At 38.4% G+C, this 17,561-nt stretch overlaps 1 protein-coding gene across 3 annotated transcripts in view; it reads right to left on the bottom strand.

Moving 5' to 3' along the window:
* Nucleotides 1-420: 420 nt before the first annotated feature.
* GASK1A (golgi associated kinase 1A) overlaps nt 421-17,561 on the bottom strand; it is a 39,271-nt gene continuing 22,130 nt past the window's right edge. The window contains exons 3-5 of one of the 3 annotated variants that reach the window (XM_081971139.1): nt 4,080-4,202; nt 2,840-2,943; nt 421-1,727 (exon numbers count right to left, since the gene is read on the bottom strand). In XM_081971139.1, the coding sequence (XP_081827265.1) occupies nt 1,517-1,727; nt 2,840-2,943; nt 4,080-4,202 (438 nt within the window). In that variant the 3' untranslated portion in view covers nt 421-1,516. Of the gene's footprint in view, nt 1,728-2,803; nt 2,944-4,079; nt 4,203-17,561 lie in introns of all 3 variants that reach the window. The other 2 variants (XM_081971140.1, XM_081971141.1) reach the window with 2 other exon arrangements.

Genomic DNA, 17,561 nt, shown 5'->3' with positions numbered 1-17,561 from the left:
AGCCTATTCATTGGTGACAAATTAATTCTAACTGCAGCTACTGTTTTTAATATTGAGTTTTCATTTTAACCTTACAAATAAGCACTGACTTTTTGAACTTGTCTGTATTTTACCCACCTCATTTTGTGTGGGATTTTGTACAGTATGAAGAAGTAATCTGGCAAATTGGAAAACTGCTTCATTCATTTTAATAGGCTTTAATAGAAAACCTATATAAAAATGGATTCTGAATTGTTTGTTTCTTTCAGATCAGTACTGTCGGTATCTCATCTGATTTTCCTATAAAGAATATGAAGGGTTATGGGAGAGAAATTATTTACCTGACATTTGCCTAGTGAGTTGTGAGGAGCAGCCTGGGATTTTTAATAGAATAAAAACACCAAAAATATCACAAAACGCTATTTTCTGTACTGCGGACAGTGTCAGCTTTGCTTTTCTCACCTTCTCCCATCTCATAAGCAGAATTGATTTACATGAAAATAAGGTATTTATTTCATAAAGGGTTTTTTTTAGCTGCTGATGGCTGCCTTCCATGGCAAGCCACCTTAATAATTTCCATGACAACCAACTGTGACTGAGGAAAGGCAGAAACAATTTTAAGATGGAGCTTTTCAAAGCTGTGGTTTGCTGGAACGGACAAGCAGTGAAGGTGCCAGGCTGCTATACAAAGTTACCTGATACTGAGACATTTTGGAATCCAGGACATGCTTACAAATGGAGAAGGTTCAATAATACATGATTATGGAAAGACCTGGTGAATTTGTGTTGCTGATCCATTTTACAGCCCCTGCAGTCAATCAAATCCATTTTAAAGAAGCATCACTAGCAATATGATGGCAAGCAACACATTTTTAAGAAATATTCAGCATTTTTATCCGGCTCTAACCAATATAATTGAATCCTTATGAAATTTGCTGAGTTCTAACTAAGTTACTTCCTTTTGACTCTGTGAAATTAGAAAATTGGAGTTTCTGGATTTTGAGACAATTTGGAACAAAATAATCAAAGTCTGGTCCATTCCACCCCTTCCTTCTAATTTAGTCTCTCTCAAGAGGATACATTCTAGATAATGTTGGGATTGCAACTCAGAATCTCCACCCTGTAACATGGAGGGCAATAGATTAGGGGAGCTGGTTCTATATCATTAAAGTGGTATGGATCATGCGTGTCAAGTCAGAATTCTTATCTGTTTAAAACATCATGCCATCATAAAACAAACTTTGATTAGGAAAATAGAGGACATTTTATATGGAAATGTATTGTGGAAATCCCTCACAAGGATATCCATCTGAGGCTGTATTAATATTAGTTACAACATTTTCATTCTGTTTCTGGTGTATGATTATCCAGCCATACTACCCTTTACAATTTTATTTCATACATTTTATTTCTCTGAATTCATGTAGAACAGCTTCTGTAGTTAGCAGGATGCCTGCCTGTCACCAGGGCACTGGGTCTTTCCAGAGTTCAATGCTCTTTCCTAAAGCAGAGTATGTATAATACTTTTCATTAAAAGCTAATCCAAGGAATCTTCAGTGATGGTCAAATTATGTTCTTTAATGTATTGAAGCAGAACCTGGCCTCTCCTGTCAATGGTATTAAGCCAATACTTCAGACCTTCATATCCACCTTGACTTCCCCAGAATTCTGTATCTACATGCAAGGATTGTAAAAGCAGGTTTTGTAGGCATCCTGATTGGAGCATTGTTATAGCTGTCCGAGGAAACCTGAAAAGAATATAAATAGAGAAGGGGATTCCCCTGAAACTTAACAGAATAATACCTCTACTTTATAAACATGCAGATTCACAACATTTTTATATTTCTTGCAAACGACATGATTTCAAGGGTGTTGACTAAAAACATACTTAATCTTAACGACATTCATAAATTATCAAGAATTATAATTCAATTCATCTAAAGAAAAGAATTGTAGTCCATAAAACTATATGTCGCAGAAAATTTTGTGTCTTAAAGTCTGTAATCTTACATGTTTTTTGTATGCAGGTTTTCATCTGGGAACACAGATATATAATTGCAGTAAACAATTACTGACTCACTTAGGGTCCATAGAAGAGCACATCACCATCGGCTGGTTAACTCTCTAAGGGCTCTCTCCTCATATTTTCAATTTTAAGTCTTCTATTCTTTTAATTATTTTTACTATAGTACTCACAAGTATCTTTTATGTTTTTATGTTTATTTGTACACCACTCAGAATTGCTCTATGAAAGAGATGGGTGGTTTCTAAATATGATAAATAAATAAATAAACAGCATCATCGTGCTATCATTGTTTTCATTGTAACCAAATTTTGTCTCCTCCTGTTTAGCAGACAATGTGATTGGATTTAAGAACCTTCTCACCCAAATGACAAGAAGAAATCCAAAATGGTAATTTAAAAAATACTAAACACACGAAACACAACTGAACACTTGATATCATGTCAAGCTTGACTCAAAGGAAGCAACATGAAAAAAAAAACTTCAGACAAAAAGACTTGTAAGTTATCTTTTCTCCCTCACTGATTAGTCTTCAATCTACATAGATTTGACTTTTTCTACAGATGAAAGGTTTTTAAATTGTATGAGTAGAGAGACCAAAATCCAATGGAGATTCACTCTGCAGATCCAAATGATTTTGTCCAGTTCCTCTCCCTTTATGCATTATGTTTGAGAGTTTGAGGGTCCCCATCAATGCTAATTTCCAGGACATTGCAGGATATAATAGAAAGGAAAATTGATTAAAATCATCACTTGATTCCCTTCTTTTTGGAAATGTTATTTGTACCCCATCAAACTGACCTTCTGTTAGCTCAGATATTCTATCATCCCTCTTACCCATCTATCCCTTGCAGAAGTCTGAAATTAAGTTTCGCTTCAGAGTGGAAAGGTCTTCCTGCATTGTCAATAAATACTAACTGAGAAGGCTTGCTTTTCCGCACCTGAAAGAAGGAAAAAATGTCAACTGGCAATTAACTGAGAAGAGAGTAATGAAGTAAATGGACTAATACAATGTTTGATGAACTTTTGGAGAGTTTGCCTTGCTGCTCATCATATTTAGGGTTACTTATTCTACAACAATATTGCAAGAAAAAGAAAATTCAAGAAAAAGGAAACATACAACATAAGACCAATGGGAGGAAACCAGTGGTGGGTTCTGGATCCCATTCATACCGGTGCGGTTGGAACGGGCCCAGCGGCGTCCACATGGATGCACGCAGTGCACATGCACACACACGCAGCACACACATGCATCTTAGCACCTCCACGAGCCTCCACAACACTCCAGCTGCTCAGCGGAGCATCGCACAGGTGCTGTACGCGCCATGCGCATGCACGGAAGTGCCAAAGACTTAAAAGACCGGTAAGGAGCTTGGGCGGGTGGGTGGGCCCTCCAGAGCACCGTACCAGAACAGTATCCGGTGCTCCGGGCAGGCTCCGGTATGCCCATACCGGGGCGTACCGCCTGCAACCCACCACTGGAGGAAACATGAAAAATAAATAACTGTAGAAAATGAGGGAGTCTTCTCTGAAAATTTGGAGCTTCTAACTCAAAAATCTTTACAAGGCACTTCTGAGTTCAGTGTTCTTCTGTGAAAATTTCAGTTAAATCACTGATGGATGGATTTTAAGTGATGGATGGATTTTAAAAACTATAGCTTGAGGAATCTCCTAAGGAATTGGATAAGCATAAGCAACAAAGTTATAGAATAAGTTTCCCTTCCTTCCCTGGCAAGGTAGAATGCCTTTAATACCTAGGGAAGGAGCACCTTAAGTACTTCCCAGTTTATACCTTAAGAGTTATACATATGCATAGTTGTTTATTAATTTCTTAGATCATGGGGCAAGCTCCCCACTTTATATTGTAGCTACTGTAATGAACAGTGGTGTATGTGTGTTTGTATATTGCTCACCCAGTTCCTTAGGAGGGCACTCAAGCTGGTCACTAGTTTTTAAAACTGATCACATACATACAGAAACACACACACACACACACACACACACACACACACAGACAGATGCCCACGTAAGTTGAGTATTCTGTAAATCACTTAGCTTCAACAATAATTGGGCGTACCAAAATATGGACCAAAAACAGTTCTGCAGGATTTCGGCATTTCTCATGGAGCAATTCCTGAACACAAGGCTCAGAGAAATCTGGTTGGAAACCACAGCAGTATCGATCCAGACGATCATGGACCTGTGAAAAATATGGAAAGTAGGAGGGGGATCAGAGTTTTATTTTAGTCATATCAGATAAAGAACTTTTCATTTTACATAAGGCAACTACAGTATTTGCTAATTGATAAGTGACAATACTAGGATAGTCTTTCTTGGACATTGTGTGATCAAGTAAGATAAAAACAGTGTGGTTTAGTAGATTGCACATTAGCTCAAATTCGAACCTAAATTCTAGTCTAGATTGCTAATTTTTAAATTACATCTGTTAATGAAGAGTGTAAACATAATGGGTGTAGGAATTACAAAGTCCAACATGGTACATGGATATACACAAGCCTCTATCATCAATGGGTCTCATTACTAAAAAAGCCCGATTGCCTGACTGACAAGTAGAGATATGCATTCTCTCTTTCCAACAATTGTGAAAATATTGCATCTATTTAAGTTATAACCTTCTTTTCTAAAAGATTTCCTAGTTCTCTTCCTTACTGCTGTATACAACATCAGTATGTCTTTTTCTGACTCTGATATTATCATTTTCTCTATATAAATTGCCTTTGAAATTTTGAATGTTTGTAAGGGTAGCAACTTTGAATTCAGAGCCAGACAGGATGAGCTTTGGAGGGATAATCATCCTCATTTGACTGCTGTACCTATTGGCATCTCCATTATGTTCATAGCTGTTCATGGAGATCTGCAGAAGTGAGACTGCTGTGCATGCAGGCTCCCCAAAAATACCTGCAAAGTGAGTCCAATACCTTGGAGAACCATTTAAAGAATTCCATGAAGTATTCAAGGACTTCTGGTTGACGTTTGGGCGAGAATTGCTGGAAAATAGTAATAGAAAACACCAAGCCTTGTGAAATCCAATTGATAACCACTATCGGGAGATCCTACACAGTGTTGACAAACCTTTTCGGCACTAAGTGCCAAAACAGGAACGCATACAAACCTTTATGGCACTGAGTGTCAAAATGGCAAGCTGCCCCCGAAGGGCCGAGGAGAGCACAGCTCCTCACGCATGGAGATGTTGCCGAGAGCCCAGCTCACCGGCATGGGAGCAGGCTGATTGCTCCTGCCCTTCCCCCTGTGGCTGCTGCTCTTCTGAGGCAGTGGGACTGCGCAGGAGCTGAGCCAGGTGAGAGAAATGTCAGGGACAGCACGCCAGCTGGGAAGCAGTTGTGCTTCCTTGGCAGAAATGGCTGGAGGGGGGGGCTGTGCGGGGGCCAGCTCTTCTGGGACACCTAAGCCAGCCAGGTTCTTCAGACCATGGATGCGTTGCAAGCTGGAGGGCTGGGGCTGCGCAAGAAGCTTGCTCGGATGGGGAGGGAGGGAAGCCCCAGCCCACCCATCCTGTCAGACAGCTCTGCTCCCCTAGGAAGTGACCGCCAGGATCCCATCGCTGCGTCTTTTGGCACGTGCACTTGTTGCTCTTCCTGTTGCTGGTCTTTGCCTGCACATGCGGACCAGAAACCAGAAGACCAAGTGACCAACATGCATGTGCATGCCAGAAACAGGAAGATCATCTTCCTGGCACACACATTCTCATCAGGCAGCTGCTCTTCCGGTTTCTGGCATGCCCCCGCACATGAAAACCAGCTGGCCAGCATGCTGGAATCCAGAAGAGCAAGGGGCAACAGCCCCGCATGCCCGTAGAGATGGCTCTGCATGCCACTTCCAACACACACGCCATCATGGGGCTATTGGATTATGGATCTGAAAGATTGAAGGAATCTAGTGGGTTAATTTGGATATGGACTATTAATGTCAAAATCCAAACAGAACATTCTATAAGACAAAAGAAGAAAGGTGATAGAAAAAAAGAGAAAAGAAGGGAAGTTAAATAAGGCTTTAAAATTTGGACAATTGGGAAGATATATAATGAGAAAACTATAACACTGTAAATTACTAAAGAATTTTAAAGATTATAAATTTAGGTGTTTTGGAGGTATAATTGTGAGATTGATGAAATTTTATTAATCAGGAGTTTTTAAATATTGAGATGTTGGAACCATATAAATATACTTATTGTTGTTGTTATTATTATTAAATGGATCTACAGGGGATAACGGAGGCATATGAAAAAATATTCTTGATGTTAAAAATTGTGCATGAAACGATGAAGAACAATAAGGAGAGAAGGGGATTGTTTAAAGACACAAAAATGAATGTAGAAGTCACTCAACAATTGAGGGGGGGCAACATGATATTCAGGAAATAGATGAAATTTAAAGAAGCAGTGGAAGGGAAAAATCAAAATGAGATGCAAGAAGCTAAAAATAAAGAAGAGAAATGATTAATAAGTATGAATCAATTAGAGAATGCCTTAAAAGTTTATAATAGAACAGAAAGAAAAAAGAAAAATCTCTTTTAAAAAAAAGGAAGTCTTGTTGATGGGTATTGAAATAATACAGCAGAAAGAGAAAAGGGCACCCAGAAGGGAATGTTCAGTAGGCATAAATATATCAAAAAGAGCTACAAGATTCCAAAAGATAAAAGGCTGACTAAAAAGTCAATAAATGATGAAATTTCAAAAAGGTTAAGAGATGATGAATAATGAGAAAACATATTAATAAAATGGGAAAATACAAATAGGGAAAATGGTAGTATATATATATTAACAGATAATACAACTTATTATAACTAAAAATAAGTTGAGCTTGGTAGATGGAAATTTAGGATTAGGTAATCTAATTGTATTATCAACATTAATAGTGCATTAAAGTGTGATTTTAAAATATTAAGGATTAGAAATTGTGGGATTTTGAGATACACTCTCAGGATTGATTAAATATTGTTAATTTTGGCTTTATTAGTAGTACTACACATTTGGAATATTGAAGTTATAGTGGAATAATGAATAATTCTTAAAAATATTAAATATTAGTAATTTAGTAGGGGATAACAAATACATGGCACAAAGAAATGTTATCTAGGTTTAATGGGGAAAATGATAAAGATTATAAAGAAAGAATAGTATTATTGAAGTTGGAAGATTATGATACACATACTTATTTGTATTATTATTGTTAGCGTTGTTTAAAAAAGATTTGACCCAGTCATTACACTGTCCACAAAATATGTACGGTGTGAAAAGAAAACTGCAAATAAAACATCTTTTTTTAAAAAAAAGTAGTAGTATTCAGCATTGCATTCATATAGTTTAAATCTTGTGTTTGCTTGCACTGTACTTAATATTGCAATATGAAGTTTACATATGTCAGTGTGTTTTATCTCTTTTTTTTTCTTAAATCACATCTATTGTTCATTCTCATACTGGGAAGGTCAGAACTTTTTGATTCAGCAGATGAATGCAATAATGAGTTGTTCTTGGCCTCCATCCCCCCCCCCGTTTTTTGTCTCTGCACATCCCATTTTTGGCCTGTTCTAGGCGGTGGGGATCACTACAGCCACCACCACCTATCCCTGCCACCTGAAACGGGCCAAAAACGGGACTCGCACAGGCCAAAAATGGCCGAAATCTCTCTCCCCCTCCCCCTCCCTCCCTGCTCTCCCCACATACTCTGCTTTATTTTTTTACTTAGCCCCAAAGCCAATCATCATGCTCTTGACTCACATTTCAATATTAACTTGTTCAACCAAGGATTCCTGTGTTAACTCTTTGCTTTCCTTGTTGTGGTTGTTCTTTACAAAAGGGACACTGCTCGCATATTCTAACAAACAAAAGCAAATACTGCCAACTGCAGTGCCGTACAGATTCATGTAGCAGTTGGCTTGTGTAAATCGGATGAAAAGTTCATAATAGGAATGACAGACCTATCATCATTTCAAGGAAATGAAAGATGTATTTGCACAGCACAGCATATAATGACTTCAGTCAAATAATATGATCTCCAACATCTAGCAGGGCCTCACTTTAATGCCTTTTGCATGTTCTGATGAGCTCTTCTCAATTTTCCATTGTGTCCTAAGAACATTCTATCAGAGCACTCTGTGAAATAGAAAGGTTGGCTTCCAGCCAAAGTCTTATTTCTCCAGATAACAGCATCATTGCTTAGCTTCATCTGGATCCAATGGCATAGGAAGACATTTACTGGGGAATGCTTCTAAGAGGCCCAATAAAGCCTAATAAAGTAGAACCGCTTTGGGGTAGATCCATACTTTCAACATGAAGCACTCTTCCAGAATCCTTGCCTCAACGCAATCTCTTGGACTGAAAGATTTTAAGCACTAATTACATATACATATATTTAGGCATCACAGAGAATAATAGCTCTCCTTTTCTGTAAATGTGTTTAGTGAAATATGCTTACTTAAATCCACTCATGCAATAAAAGTTTCTTGGGCTCATTTCATGTCAGGAGAAAGTTCAGTTATTTCTTTAATAAAACTGAGTGGATATTCTCAGCATTAGAACAGATGGTCTGTTCATAGAATATTTGAAAGTGTGAAAGTTGGTAGGTGTTCAACTATCACTCTGCTTTCTCACTGTCGAGTTGCCAGGGAAAATATTGACACCTTTCAAAAAACATCCCAGGACCAGTTTTACACAATTGGTGTCACTGAAATTACTGCTATTCACCCACTCCTCCACAGATTCCTTTTCAGAGTGGGAATGGGAAGATTTCTGAAATTCCTATGCCACAAATTATCTTTGCAACCAACTCATCTATATCTGGTTAAATCTGTCTTGGTATTGTGAGATTAAGGAATATTCATTGTGTCTTCTGCCTGCAAGGGTGGGTTGATGGATACACAGTTAATATTCTCCCTGTGTCCTTCATAGTAGTTGCTACAGTACTTGCACTCTGTGTTATAGATGACTTTTCTTCTTCTTCATGGGCTTCTGGGGGTTTTGGTTTAGTTAAGATGTCTTGGAGAGCTTTAGTTGGTTTGTGTGCTAGGGTTAGATGCTAATGGTTTGGTCCCTCTTTAGGTTTTTTTAGGGCTGTTATAACTTGTTTTGAATTGGTTTTGCTTTTATGTATTCTGCTCTGTGATGTGTAATAACCAACAGACTGTATCACACAAACCAACTTCCAGTGCTCCCAACGCTGGCCCTCTAGTGTTCATTATTCTTTGAATTGCATTTATAATCCCAATGACCTGCTAAACATTTACATGAAAAGAAACAACAGTCTGCAGCTATGAATTTAAAAAAATATTTTAATATAAATTTTGGGTATCTACTTAGCCTTATCACATGCATGTTTACTTTAAACTAGTTCAACAGGACTCAGAATTAAATGAGAGATTATGTGAAGATACATAATCTCTAGAACTATCTCCTAGTAGTATGGTTATAAGCTCTTCTTTCCCAACCTGGTTCCTTTCATATATGTTGGGAATTATGGAATTATAAATCCAGCATTTCTGGAGAGCATCAGGTAAGGAAAAAGGTAAATTTCAGGCAAGGGAAGTATGAGTAAAGAAACATTAGAGCAGGGCTGTCAAACTCGTGGGCTGGATGTGTCACGTAATGGCCACACCCATGGCTGGTTTAGAAAAGGGGGAAAAGTCATGATGTCACGTGACAGTGCTGTGCTGTGGGCTTAAAAAAAAAAAGCCCTCAGCTTGAAGATGGCAGGTGTGATCCTGCCGAAACGTTGCAAAGACAATCTCAACCTTACACGGGAAAAGACCCGAATACAACAAAACCAGCATATATATATATATATATATATATATATATATATATATATATATATATATATATATATATATATATATATATATATATATATATATATATATATATATATATATATATATATATATATATATATATATATATATATATATATATATATATATATATATATATATATATATATATATATATAATGTATATATCTTACATTTAAAACAATGCAGTGCCGTGGAGTCGGAGTGATCATATATTCACATTATGTACAGCTAGTTTCAACCATTAACAGTTAATCTACTTAATACATTGTCTGTCCTTCTCTTCGATCACAATATATACATTTGTTCCAGTCTTGTCATCTTAACTTATACCAATCATAAAATCTATTCCATACCTCAAAATATTCTGATTCCCCTTTATTTTTAAGTTTCAAAGTGAGCCTATCTGCTTCTGCACAGGCCAACACTTTTCTGATTATATCTAGCTCTGATGGTGTATTTTCTTTTTTCCAATGCTGTGCATAGGTTATGCGCGCTGCAGTTAGTATATGTATGATTAGATAGAGTGTATCTTTCTTAAACCCCTCCGGTATTATGCCTAGGAGAAAAGTTTCTGGTTTAAACATAATTTGTTCTCCCACCATTTGTTCTAACCATGATTGAATCATTTTCCAATATTTTTTTGCCTCATTGCACGTCCACCACATTTGATAGAAAGTGCCTGGTGTTTTTTTACACTTCCAATAATTTGGGGGCAAATTTTTAAACATTTTAGAAAGCCGTGCTGGCAGGAGATGCCATCTGTAGAACATCTTGTAAAGATTTTCTTTATACGCCGTAGCCAATGTTAATTTCTGATTAAGTATCCAAAGTTTTTCCCCCTTAGCTAATTCCACATTGTAACCGAAAGTTTTATTTATATAATTGTTCATAAAACTCTTGGGTAATCTTTTTCTTTTCCTCTAGTTGGTAGCAGATCTCGTCTTTTTCATCTTGTAGTTTATTAATCCAGTTCTCTTGTTTTTGCTTCCTCAACCTATAGGATAGCCATCGCCCCGGTTTATTTGCATTCTCAAAGAAGTTTTGTTTTGCTTTTTTTATAGATTGTGCCAATTTTGCTTTTTCAAATATAGCCAATTCATGTTTAATCAGTTCCATATTTCCTTTTATACTTCTGTTCTGCGGTTTCTTTTGCAGTTCACTCTCTAAATTTCTATACCTTTCTTTCAGCTTTCTTATTTTTAGATTCTTGGTTTTTTTCTTCCTGGCTGTGGCTGATATTGTGACCCCTCTTATAAATGCCTTAGTCGTATCCCATAGGTTTTGTATGGATGTGTCTCCTGGTCTGTTTTCTTTGAAGAACAATCTTAATTCTTGGTTGACTCTTTTAATATATTCCTGGTCTTTTAGAATTGATCTATTGAGTAACCAACGGTAACTGCCCTTTTGTTTTTTTCCAAATAATCCTCATGGGATTGTGGTCAGCCCATAGATTGGGTTCTATATCTATCTCCTTCACTTCTGAGATTAGCTCCATTGGCAGCCAGACCATATCTATCCTTGACCAGGATTCGTGTCTATTCGAGTAGAAGGTAGATTGCTTACCCTCTGGACATCTTTCTCGCCATACATCAAACAGATTAAGTTCTTCAGCCATTTGGAAGAATGACCTTGGCAAAGTTCTCCTAGCTCCTTTTCTCTTCTTTCCACTTTTATAGCCTGTTTCGGGTCAACTATAGCATTGAAATCACCCAGTAAACAAACATTTTCGTTTCCCATCTCTCGAATAATGCTATGTAGTCTATGATAGAAATTTTCCTGGCCTTCATTAGGTGCATATATTACAACCAGTGACACCTTTTTTTGGTTTAACATTATTTCCACGATTCGTATTCTCCCTTCCTCGTCATGATAGATTAGTTGAGTCTGAATTGTGTCTTTGACATATAATGCTATTCCTCTTTTCTTTTGGTCAGCCAGTGCCGCGTAAAGTTTACCCAATCTAGGACATTCTAAGATCTGGATCTGTCTTTTAGTCATGTGGACCTCCTGCATTGCAATTATATCATAGTTCAAGTGTTTTAATTTATTAAATATTGTTTTCCTCTTCTGGGGTGAGTTTAGACCATTAATATTCAATGATAGAATCTTGACTTCTCCCGACATACTTCTATGTGTATTTGGGTTGTGTGCTTCTTGTTGCCCTTATTTCTCTCACTTCCTTTGGTTCTTCCCCTTTTTCGTCTAGAACGACTTCTTTCTCCTTTCGTGTCTCCAATGGTTCCTTTTCTCTTCTTATCTGTGCCCTGGATCTTTGCCTCCTTGCTCCCGCCTGTTCTCCTTCGTCTTTCTCCTCCTCCTGCCCAACAAGGGTATTGTAAAAGTCTTCCACTTGTTCTATTGTGTCTATTCTAAATCTTCTATCTCTCCAGGTTACCAGTACGCCCTCCGGCATCAGCCATCTAAAGTTAATTTTAAATTTGTTCAGGACAGATGTTAAAAATTGATAGGGCCTTCTTAATTCTCTAATTCTCCTCGGTACCTGTTTTAGAACTGTTAGTTGTCGTTGGTTGTAAATTATCGGGTTGTCTCTAGTTCTATTCAGCACCTCATCACGTATTGATTTTGTAACAAACTTTACATGAACTTCTCTTAGTAGATTATTCTTTTTTGCGTAATTTGTCTGTATTCTATACGTCTCGTCAATCTCACTTGCCATCTCATCCTTTTCTATTCCCAAAGCCTTTGCCATTAGGTCTGCCATCGTGTCTGGTAAATCCTCGCCTTTTTCTTCCTTTACGTTCTGGAACCGTAGGAATTGGGCTGCTTTCTCCGATTCTAACGCGAGGACCGTTAACTCAAGTTCCTTGTTTGCCTGGATCAGCCTAGCACTCAGCTGCTCCATTTTTTCATCCTCCTTTTCCAACCTTCCTTCTATTACATTTATTCTTTGTTCGTGTTTATTGATCTGTTCCTGGAACTTCTCAAATTTATCGTCCATCTTCTGCATTCTCTCCTTTAATTCTACCGTATCACTCCTTATTTCTTTAATATCCTTTTTAAGTTCTTCGTGATTTTTAGCCATTGCCTCCTGCATGTTCTGTAGTATCATCTGCAATTCCTTAGTTGAGTTGGATCTTTGTCTCTGAGGCATATCCTCCGAAGATCTTTGGTTCAAGGGACTGGCAGCTGCTAGGGATGGCTGGGATGCTGGCTTCTTCCCCGTGCCAATTTTCGTTAAATTTGTACTACTTGTCATTTTTTGGAGGAATTGGATCCCTACTTTAATTTTTTTCCAGAACTCCCACTTACTTCTCTCCCTCGTAACTTTCTCCAGTCCTCCTTCTTCTTTCTTTTTTCTTTCTCTCTTTCTCTTTCTTTCTTTCTTCTTTCTTTCTTTCTTTCTTTTCTTTCTTCCTTCCTTCTTTCCTCCCTCCCTCCTTCCTCCCTTCCTTCTTTCTTTCTTTCTTTCTTTCTTCCTTCCTTCCTACCTACCTACCTACCTACCTTCCTACCTTCCTTCCTTCCTTCCTCTCCCTCTCCTCTTCCCTCTACCTCTACTCAATTATCAATTTTAAATAGTGATAGGGGGTAGTAAACTCTATATATCAATTAGTTCGTATGTTATATGGGAACAGCTGTCATAGGATAGCGAGATAGTGTGAGAGACTTATCGATTTATCACTGTATATATATGTGTGTGTATGTCACATTTATAATACTCCTAACTTTCTATTAATCTATTTTGATAACTTAATAAAATCTAAGAGTAGAATGCTTATAGTTATTATATTATGCTCAAACAATCTCCTAGATTAATCAGTATTAGTGCCAATAATATCGAAAGGAGTTAGGATTAATAATCTTACAACAATAACAATAACAAAAACGGTATATTACTTTGATGGTAGTATTATAACATTAATTCCTATTTTTTAAGTTCAACCTTAGATGCGTCCCTCCTGTGTTGGATAATTATATAAGAGTGTTCTGGGTTCCCCTGCTCCGATAGATCTTCTTTCTCTCTCTCCAGATAGTAGTATCCAAAGGTTATCCAGAGAATATAGTCAGCAAAAATCCTGTTTTCTCTTAAGGTATTAAGAGGGGGGGAAATTCTAGATTTCGCCAGTATATGTCGCTCTTCCACTTGTCCAGAAGCTAACCAACTGCAATCAATCCACATATATATGTTGCTAAGATATATTTCTTCCTTCAAGCCTTCAAGACTTGTATAATTAACTCAAAACCCCCTGAATGTATCTGTGTTATTTACAGCCGGCCTTGTTATGTTAACAGATTAGTTTAGGTTCAGCTTATCAGACAGTTCAGAGAGTAAAAAGATAAAGCCTCCATTTTTCACTCAGCATATTTCTCTCGCCGCTGTGATAAAGGAGGGTAAGCAGTCCCCCCCACTTCTTCTTGGAGCCCTTAATCTCTTGAGCTGTTTTAGGATAGAATTACCTTCTCCAAGATCACTCGCAACTCCGACAGCTTCTCTGTAATAAATCCTCGCTTGCTTTGAACTCTTGTCAGCATTTTGGGACGGCCATTACTGTCGCCCTCTTCCACGTCCGGGGATATGAAGGAGATTTCAAGCACAGACCATGGATTGCCGTCCTATGGTTGTGTCAAACTAACCTTCTCTCTTCAGTCTTCCCTCCAGGAAGGCTTGGCTTATCAAAATCTTTTCAGCAAACCCCCTCCGGACGTTAGATCTGGCTGCTGCTAACAGAGCTCTCTGTCCAAGCAGCCATTCATGCTGGCAGCAAGCCCCGCCCCTCCAGAACTTTTCCATGTTCTATGGATGCCTGGTTTTAACACTGCCTATTGTTTTCAGAAAGATGTTTAATTTACTGAAATAACAATAGCACAGTTGCAGCATCATTTCAAGTGGAAACTAGGTATTGTAGGCTTCCCAGGTGTTTTAGATAAGAGGCTTGAAACTAGTTTCTGCTCTTGTCTTTTATGACTGCAGAAAAAATGAACCCCTGGTGGGGGTTTGGTGGTTGATTAATCAGAGGCATGTCTCCCCTTCTCATAAGAATAGTACTGCATCAAATATCATGGAAAACAAAGTAATTAAGCTGAAGAGCCAAACACAAAAGCCAACTGCTTCTTTTGTACTTTGTATTTAACAATGAAAGGCTGAAATGTCTGATTTTTTAAAAAGTAAAGCTATTTATAGGGCATAGAGTCTCATCTTAGGAAGTTATTTTTTCTCACCTAAAAACCTTGCCATGCCAAGAGCTATGGGTAGAGCAATTACAATTTTATTGGTGATTCATAGCACAAAAAACATTAGCAATATAGCAATAGCAATAGTATTTGGACTTATATACTGCCCCATAGCACTTACAGCACTCTCTGGGCAGCTTACAGAGTCAGTATATTGCCTGCAACTATCTGGGATATTTTATCAATCTCAGAATGATGGAAAGCTGAGTCAATCTTGAACCCATCAGGATTAAAGTCCAAGCTGTGGGAAGAGTTTTCCTGCAATACTGCATTCTAATCATTGTGCCACCAAAACTCAATATGTCTTTCTGTGGGGTATGAGGAGTTATGGGATGATTGTGATTCCAATCAAGGCAGCCAGTTTTAGGGGAAAGTGGGAGAAGGAGGAGGAGATGCAATTCCTTTGTTTCTTAAACTGTGTTATTCCTCAGTGAGTAAAATAATAATAAACTGCACATATACTATGTCAATATATTACAACATTCTAGGTTCTTGGGAAGAATTCAGTGTGTATCAAGGTCAACACCAGCTAAAGAACTGGCAGCTGTGACTTCACATTGTTGTGAACACATTATAATAATTTATTCAGTAACATTTAGGAGTAAAAATGTGACTGGTCTCAGTAGAATTCTTATAAGACTGTCTGCTTGAAGAAGCCTCTGTAAATCTCTGCAGTTTCTGTCCTTAAAAGCTTCTCTATCATAGAAAAAGCATCATGACCTGAAACATTTGAGAGCCCAGGACACTTGCCTGTTTAATTTCTACAATCCATCAAGTACAGGTTTTTCCCAGGATAGCATAAGAAATAAAAAAAAGCTTACATCTGATCTAAGAACTGTCACTTTCCCAGGTGAGACAAATTCATTTTCAGGATAATGTAAATGATGCAATATAGGATTCAGCACATCAGCAGATAGAATCTTTATAGTTGCTACTTTCCCAGCTCTTAATCACATTGGGTACTGCAGCTATTGCCTATGACCATATTGCTTTTACTGATGCTTTATACTTGATTCTATGCAAGAAAATGATCCCATAGAAAAGTAACAATGATGCTAATAGGCCTGTGTTAAACTGGCCTTCTGAAAATTTCTTAGCTTAAAGCAAGTTGCTTTTACAATATTCTCCACCATCAATCTAATCAGGGACATCCATAGAGGAGTCAGAAAAAATCAAGATAGTTTTTTCAACTTCAACAAAGATTTCATGCTTAATATGCTGAAAGCCATTCATTATGCCAGAGTGTAAATGGTTCTTGAAGCATTAATAATAATAATAATAATAATAATAATAATAATAATAATAATAATAATAATAATAATAATAATAATAATATTGAATTTATTAGCCGCTCCCTTTCCAGGCAGGACTCGGGGCGGCGTACACTAAAGACATATAAAACATAACACATGTGTACAAACACATAAACATACATATATACGAAGACATACATGTACGGAGGAGGTAATAAATTACAACATTTAGACAATTAAAACCATTTACATACCCCAATAATAAAACCCAATATACAATAAAAATTTAAAATTTAAAAAACAGTCGGGGAAAACGAAAAAATTACGGTTGAGCCAGGCCAGATAGTTGAAAAAGGTGGGTCTTCAACTGTACACGGAAGGAGCGGAGATCGGAAATAATCCTGATGTCACGGGGGAGGTCATTCCACAGGGCTGGGCCCATCACAGAGAAGGCTCTGCTCCTGGGTGTCGCCCCCCGACACTGTTTGGTGGACGGCACCCGGAGAAGTCCCTCTCTGTGTGAGCGAATTGGTCGTAGGGATGTGTGGGGCAGGATGCGATCCTGCATGTAACTAGGTCCTGAGCCATGAAGCGCTTTAAAGATCATAATCAAAACCTTGAAACGCACTCGGAAGACCACAGGAAGCCAGTGCAGCTCGCGCAGGAGAGGTGTTACAGGGGAGTATCTAGTCCTCCCCATAATCACCCGCGCGGCCGCGTTCTGGACCAACTGTAGTCTCCGAGTGCATCTCAAGGGAAGCCCCATGTAGAGAGCATTGCAGTAGTCCAGGCGAGACGTCACTAGCGCATGGGTGACTGTGCGTAGGGCATCCCGGTCCAATAAGGGGCGCAATTGGCGCATCAGGCGGACCTGATGGAACGCCCCCCTTGCCACGGCTGTTACATGGTCATCCATGGACAGCCGGGCATCCAGGAGGACGCCCAAATTGCGCACCTGTTCCATGGGGGCTAGTTGCACGCCCCCAATGGCCAGAGATGGAAGCACCTGGTTGAACCGGGGGGCCGGAAGCCACAGCCACTCCGTCTTGGAAGGGTTGAGTTTTAGTCGGTTGCCATCCATCCAGACCCGTACGGCCTCCAAACACCGGGACATCATTTCGATGGCATCATTGGGGTGGTTCGGGGTGGAAATGTATAGCTGAGTATCATCAGCATACAGATGATATCCCACCCCAAAACCACGGATGATCTCGCCCAGCGGTTTCATGTATGTGTTGAACAGGAGAGGCGAGAGCACCGATCCCTGTGGCACTCCACATGTG

The sequence above is a fragment of the Natrix helvetica genome, assembly GCF_964273705.1.
Source record: "Natrix helvetica genome assembly, chromosome: Z".
Taxonomy (NCBI): domain Eukaryota; kingdom Metazoa; phylum Chordata; class Lepidosauria; order Squamata; family Natricidae; genus Natrix; species Natrix helvetica.
Note: the sequence above shows the minus strand (reverse complement) of the source record. Positions and strands in the feature narration are given on the sequence as shown.